General features: G+C 40.9%; 1 protein-coding gene across 1 annotated transcript in view; it reads right to left on the bottom strand.

The window, feature by feature from the left end:
• Positions 1–704: 704 nt before the first annotated feature.
• LOC111142621 (molybdenum cofactor sulfurase) overlaps positions 705–7,681 on the bottom strand; it is a 58,469-nt gene continuing 51,492 nt past the window's right edge. The window contains exons 14-15 of the mRNA XM_022495931.1: positions 3,415–3,519; positions 705–836 (exon numbers count right to left, since the gene is read on the bottom strand). Of these exons, the coding sequence (XP_022351639.1) occupies positions 705–836; positions 3,415–3,519 (237 nt within the window). The remainder of the gene's footprint in view (positions 837–3,414; positions 3,520–7,681) is intronic.

Below are 7,681 nucleotides of genomic sequence, written 5' to 3'. Positions count from 1 at the left end.
GAGGACATGATCTTATATACAGAAAACCCTAAAGATTCCATTAAAAATCTGTTAGAATAAGTACATTTAGTAAAGTTGCAGAATACAAAGTTAACATACAAAAATCAGCGGCATTTGTAAACCCTAAAAATAAACCATCTGAAAAATAAGTAAGGAAAACAATTCTACTTCCAATAGCATCATAAAGAATAAAATACTTGGGGTGGGGGGTGCCTGGATAGCTCAGTTAATTAAGTGTCTATCCACGACCCCTATGCCGGGTCCCTATTCAGCAGAGAGTCTGCTTCTCCCTCTCCCTTTGCCCCTCCCCCTCCCTGCTCATTCTCTCTCTCTCTCTCTCTCTCTTTCTCTCTCAAATAAATAAATAAAAATCTAAAAAAAAAAAAAAGCCCTCATCAAATTAGAGTTATCCTACTTCAAACACATAAGGGAAGGTTACTGGGTGCAGTACAGCTCTAGGGCTGTGTTCACTTCACGGAGCACAGAGGCCTTAGAACCGGCCTCCTGAGCCTGGCAGGGCACACAGGGAGAGCAGGAGTTAGAGGAAGCTGACAAGAGCTCCCTCTACTCCCAAGAGAACTCTCCTTGTTCAAAAGATGGTGGTCTACTGGGCCATGTGCCAATCTGAATAAAAGTGGTCAGAGTTGTAAAAGAGAAATTTTAATTTATGCTGAAAAAACGTTTTAGGAGGTAACATCTTGATGTTAGTCAGAAGCAGGTAAATCATGGTGCTCTGCGTTTTCTTTCAACACAGGGAGCACCTGAGATCCTACAGACAGGAAACGTGGGGAAGACAAGTCCGGAGACATATGCATCAGGTACACTCCAAAGTTCACCTGTGAACAAGACAGCAGCAACAAACTAGATTATTTTAGCATTTGAAAAATTTTGTAAATAATAATGCTCAATTAAAATCAAGTCAAATCTTTAAAGACATGTCTTAGAATATAATGAGAAACAGGAATCCCAATTTCAGACACCAAAGATTCTCATTTAAAATGTCCTTTCCCAGGGCTCCTGGGTGGCTTAGTCGGTTAAGTGTCTGCCTTTGGCTCAGGTCATGATCCCCAGGTCCTTGGATCAGGTCCCACATGGGGCTCCCTGCTCAGTGGGGAGCATGCTTCTCCCTTTCCCACTCCCCCTGCTTGTATGCTCTTTCCCTGCATCAAATAAATAAATAAAATCTTTTAAAATAATAATAAAATAAAATCTCCTTTCCCAGGGTCCATGGGTGGCTCAATTAAATGCCCAACTCTTGATTTCAGCTCAGGTCATGATGGTGAGATCAAGCCCTGTGTGGGGCTCCACAGTGAGTGTGGACTCTGCTTGGGATTCTCTCCCTCCCTCTCCTTCTGCCCCTCTCACCACACACACACTCGCTTGCATGCATCTGTACACATGCTCTCTCTTTCTTAAAATTGAACAAATACATACATACATACATATTATCCTTTCCCAACAGTTACACCACACCTGTTAATGGCTGGACCCACCCTTTTTTCCTCCTTCCTATATACCCAGAGCTTCCAGTAGGAGGGCCTGCAACCCGCTCTCTGCTTCTGACCTCTGCCAGGCCAATCTCTGCTCTGTTCCCTGATGTAAAAACTATTTTATGAAAATAATAGCAAAATCAAGCATTTTCTTTGATGTGATTTTTTTTTTTAAATGTGGTGTAGGTTACATTCTCCAAACTCTTTAGAATAAAGATAGAACGTCCAAAATACAGAGTTGTGTGAATCTACTCCAAGTTTGCCATCAATGCAAGTGAGCCATAAGAACCCTTTGTAGCGTGCAATGTGCTCCCAGACCCGGCCATTGCTGTGATAACATCAGCTGGATGCCCCCGCATTCTAGGCCTCAGGCTAGGGGCTGAGGCCAAATTAATTCCTAAAGATTTGTGTACATTCAGGTGAAGGGTACACATGAACTCTTTGTAATCTCTTTGTACTTTATCTGTAAATCTAAAATTATTCCAAAAATTATTAAAAAAAAAAGATGTGTGCACATGAGAATTACCGTGATTCTTTTTTATTTTATTTTTTTTATTTTATTTATTTATTTTTTTATTTATTTGACAGATCACAAGTAGGCAGAGAGGCAGGCAGAGAGAGACAGGAGGAGGCAGGCTCCCCGCCGAGCAGAGAGCCTGATGCGGGACTCGATCCCAGGACCCTGAGATCATGACCTGAGCCGAAGGCAGAGGCCCCAACCACTGAGCCACCCAGGCGTCCCAGAATTACCGTGATTCTAAGAAGTACTATTTCCTTCCATGCCCCACAGTATTTGGGCCCACCCATCCCCTCCCCAGGCACCTTACATGGTGCAGCCTCAAGGTCCCCACGCCCCCAGGTGACATAGTCTGCTTCCACTGAGCGGACAGACACCTGGTAAAATACTCGAGCGCAGACCATATCTATCCTGCATCCACAGGGAGACTGTGGCAGTTATATACTATGAAACCAACAAAGTTACATATTATGAAACAAACATTCTATAAAACAAACACAGGAAACAGGGCAGAACATTTTACTGTGAGTTAACCTTCTAATTTATTACTGGAGAGAGAGTAATATTTACATTATTTCAGTTAATGTTCAAGAAAGGCTCCATGCAGTCTGACTGCTTACCTGGCTTCCTAGAATTCTTGGCAAAAAACAAAACAAAACAAAATAAAACAAAACAAAAACCAGAAAGTACTAGCCTAGACATAGCTCTTCCTAAAGAATCAGTCTGTTAGTAGTTCAGTTTCTATCATCTGGCATCCACGAAAACAACATTGGGTCATAAGAAACCTCAAGAAGACATCTTACAGGGCTTCTGAGAGTGAAATTTACTGAATTTGTCTGTGCAGCTACTCTACTCACTAGAGGGCATTTTATGCTCATGAGACATCCGTGGTGAAGAAAATAATGATCAAGACAATAAAATTACTTTGCTTATTTACTCATTTCTTATTTATACCCCGTATCTCTTCACTGAAATTTGAGAGTACCAAAAATACACATTATAAGACTTAAAAAGGTAAGGAAATGGAGGGAAAGGAAAAACAAGATGGCGCCGTGGAAGAGGTCAGAATCTTAATGGTCTTCCCACTTCTTTTTTTTTTTTTTTTAAGATTTTATTTATTTATTTGACAGCTAGAGATCACAAGTAGGTAGAAAGGCAGTTAGAGAGAGAGAGAGAGGAGAAAGCAGGATCCCTGCCGAGCAAAGAGCCCGATACAGGGCTCGATCGCAGGACTCTGGGATCATGACCCGAGCCGAAGGCAGAGGCTTTAACCCACTGAGCCACCCAGGCACCCCAGGTCTTCCCACTTCTAAAATGTACTCAGCACTATTACTTGGAACTACAGTTCTGGTGTGGATAACAAGCCAGGATCTTAAAACAGGCGTCATAGCTTGCAATCATGCTTACCTTTCTCTCGCGACTCTCAGAAAGTTTTTGGAAAACATTTTGGTTTCGCTGCCCTGTTTGCTGGTCGATGCAAATCATCTGGCATCTGTGACAAGGCCCTGAAACCTGGCAGGTGAGAAGGGAAAAGACAACATTTCCATGAAAGTAACCAGACATTCCCACTGGGCAGGGAGAAAGCTGAGTGCAAGAGGACAGGTTGTAAGAGGCAGAATCCAGCCCCACTCACACAGGGGGCTCATACTCTGACTGCAAGGAGCCAGAACGGGGCACCTCCTCACAGGGTCCTGGGGAATCATCCGTGTTTGCTCATCAGCTGAAAACCTGCTGCTTCAGGACTTTGTAGAGAAAGAAAAGAGTGGTTGCAAATCTTGGATGGTTATCTCCGGTTTCTTCCTGGATCCTCCCAGGAAGAAAAGAACTAACTGATCATAGAGTAAACTAGGAGAAAATAAACATCCATGGCCCCCAGCACAGAGTCACCAGTAAGAACCTTACTGTGTCCATGACCCTCTGACCCAGAAATTTCACTACCAGGAATTTCACAGAAGAAAAGAACCACAGCTGGGGCACCTGGGTGGCAGAGTCAGTTGAGTGTCTGACTCTTGGTTTTGGCTCAGGTCATGATCTCAGGATTATGAGATCGAGCCCCACATGTGGCCTCTATGCTCAGCTCCGAGTCTGCTCGAGACTGCCTCCTTCTCCCTCTGCCCCTCCTGCTTGTACAGGCACTTTCTCTCAAATAAATAAATCTTTAGAAAAGAAACGAAACGAAACGAATCACAAGTACAAACAAAGCTTCATGTACAAGGATCGTTCTCACATTATGTGTAGTAGGGGAAATATCTTAAACATCAAACAGTATCTTAAACATCAAACAGTAGAGAAGAATGGCCACACTCCATGTATGTATCATGCAGGTATTAAAATTAATCTAGAAAGGGCTTGAAATAAAAGGGGAAGTATTTATGTTTATAAGTGAGATAAGTAGGAAACAAAATCACATGTGTATTCGTATATATATGCATATAACAGTGTCTTAACAGGGGTCATACCATATGGTAGAATGTCTATTAGTCTGTCATGAGCATGAATTGCTCCACGAGAAAATCTCCCATAAATGTTAACACAAAAAAAGAAAGTATGCACTCAGCAGTGACAAAATGCTTCTTTTTTTTTGCACATATAAAAAGGGCAAAGGCACTTGACTTTCTCCTTCAGATCTCTGCTCACTCATGGGCAAACACAAAGTATGCACTGAAATCAGAAACAACTAAATGTGGATGTGTCTTGGCCTGTTCTGATTGCTCTCCTTCTGGCTGGTGGGCACCATGCCAGGGGAAATATAACCTCACTGTGGTACCAAAGTCAGGATGTGCAGGCCTCCATAAGCAACGAGGGGGTGTTGTACGGGGCTCTGCCCAGCACTGGCCCTGATCCCAGGCAGACTTACCACCTCTCAAAGCCTCATTTCATCATCCAGCCCCTTAGCTTGATTCGGTGAGGATTCCAGATACTATTTCTAGGATGCAAAGTCCAGACCTGGCACTTAGTCATGCTCAACCGTGGAAGCTCTCATGATTATACATAAGAATCCCTCAGATGGAATAAGACTTCCATAAGATCAGAAGACTAAACCCTCCAGGATCAAGGACAGAACATTCTCTTTTCTCTGCCTAGAATATTATGATTCCCAGGCCAGGACCCCTCTGAGGCTGCTAAGCCATGACCCTCAGAAGAGATGTCCCCAGCAAAGGCGGTCCTGAGAGGAAAGTATATAGATTATATTATATATATATATATATATATATATATATATATATATATATATATAATATACAAGCCTTTCTCAAGAAACAAGGTCTCAAGTACACAACCTAACCCTATACCTAAAGGAGCTGGAGAAAGAACAGCAAAGAAAGCCTAAACCCAGCAAGAGAAGAGAAATAATAAAGATCAGAGCAGAAATCAGTAAAATAGAAACCAAAAGAATGGTAGAACAGATCAATGAAACTAGGAGCTGGTTCTTTGAAAGAATTAATAAGATTGATAAACCCCTGGCCAGACTTATCAAAAAGAAAAAAGAAAGGACCCAAATTAATAAAATCATGAATGATAGAGGAGAGATCACAACCAACACCAAAGAAATACAAACAATTATAAGAACATATTATGAGCAACTATACGCCAGCAAATTTGACAATCTGGAAGAAATGGATGCATTCCTAGAGACATATAAATTACCATAACTGAACCAGGAAAAAACAGAAAACCTGAACAGACCCATAACCAGTAATGAGATTGAAGCAGTCATCAAAAATCTCCCAATAAACAAGAGTCCAGGGCCATTCAGCTTCCCAGGGGAATTCCACCAGACGTTTAAAGAAGATTAATACCTATTCATCTGAAACTGCTCCAAAAAATAGAAATGGAAGGAAAACTTCCAAACTCATTTTATGAGGCCAGCATTACCTTGATCCCCACATCAGACAAAGACCCCATCAAAAAGGAGAATTACAGACCAATATCCCTGATGAACACAGATGAAAAATTCTCACCAAAATACTAGCCAATAGGATCCAACAGTACATTAAAAGGATTATTCATCACAACCAAGTGGGATTTATTCTTGGGCTGCAAGGTTGGTTCAATATCCACAAGTCAATGTGATACAATACACCAATAAAAGAAAGAACAAGAACCATATGATACCCTCAATAGACGCTGGAAAAGCATTTGACAAAGTACAGCATCCTTTCTTGATCAAAACTCTTCAAAGTGTAGGGATAGAAGGTACATACCACAATATCATCAAAGACATCTATGAAAAACCCACAGCGAATATCATTCTCAATGGGAAAAAACTGAGAGCTTTTCCACTAAGATCAGGAATACGGCAGGGATGTCCACTATCACCACTGCTATTCAACATAGTACTAGAAGTCCTAGCCTCAGCAATCAGACAACAAAAAGAAATTAAAAGCATCCAATTTGGCAAAGAAGAAGTCAAACTCTCACTCTTTGCAGATGATATGACACTTTATGTGAAAAACCTAAAAGACTAGATTCCAAAACTGCTAGAACTCATACAGGAATTCAGTGAAGTGGCAGGATGTAAAATCAATGCACAGAAATCAGTTGCATTTATATATACCAACAACAAGACAGAAGAAAGAGAAATAAGGAGTCAATTCCATTTACAATTGCACCCAAAACCATAAGATACCTAGGAATAAACCTAACCAAAGAGGCCAAGAATCTGTACTCAAAAAAGTATAAAGGACTCAGGAAAAAATTGAGGAAGACAAAAAGAAATGGAAAAATGTTCTATGCTCATGGATTGGAAGAACAAATATTGTGAAAATGTCTAGGCTACCTAAAGCAATCTATACATTTAATGCAATCCCTATCAAAGTCCCATCCATTTTTTTCAAAGAAATGGAACAAATAATCCTAAAATTTATATGGAACCAGAAAAGACCCTGAATAGCCAGAGGAATGTTGAAAAGGAAAACCAAAGTTGGTGACATCACAATTCCAAACTTCAAGCTCTATCACAAAGCTATAATCATCAAGACAGTATGGTACTGGCACAAAAACAGACACATAGATCAATGGGGCAGAATAGAGAGCCCAGAAATAGACCCTCAACTCTATGGTCAACTAATCTTTGACAAAGCAGGAAAGAATGTCCAATGGAACAAAGACAGTCTCTTCAACAAATGGTGTTGGGAAAATTGGACAGCCACACACAGAATGAAACTGGACCATTTCCTTACACCACAGACAAAAACAGACTCAAAATGGATGAAAGACCTCATTGTGAAACAGGAATCCATCAAAATCCTTGAGGAGAACACAGGCAGCAACCTCTTCAACCTCAGCCACAGCAATTTCTTCCTGGAAACATCGTCAAGGGCAAGGGAAGCAAGGGCAAAAATGAACTATTGGGATTTCATCAAGATCCAAGTTTTTTGCATAGCAAAGGAAACAGTCAACAAAACCAAAAGACATCTGAAAAACGGGAGGAGATATTTGCAAATGACATATCAAATAAAGGGCTAGTATCCAAAATATATGAAAAACTTATCAAACTCAACACCCAAAGAACAAATAATCCAATCAAGAAATGGGCAGAAGACATGAACAGACATTTCTGCAAAAAAGACATCCAGATGGCCAACAGACTCATGAAAAGGTGTTCAATATCACTTGGCATCCGGGAAATACAAATCAAAACCAGAATGAGATAACACCTCACACCAGTCAG

The sequence above is a fragment of the Enhydra lutris genome, unplaced genomic scaffold (assembly GCF_002288905.1).
Source record: "Enhydra lutris kenyoni isolate GAN:26980312 unplaced genomic scaffold, ASM228890v2 scaffoldscaffold8, whole genome shotgun sequence".
In the NCBI taxonomy this organism is placed as follows: domain Eukaryota; kingdom Metazoa; phylum Chordata; class Mammalia; order Carnivora; family Mustelidae; genus Enhydra; species Enhydra lutris.
This window is presented reverse-complemented; position numbering and strand designations above follow the sequence as displayed.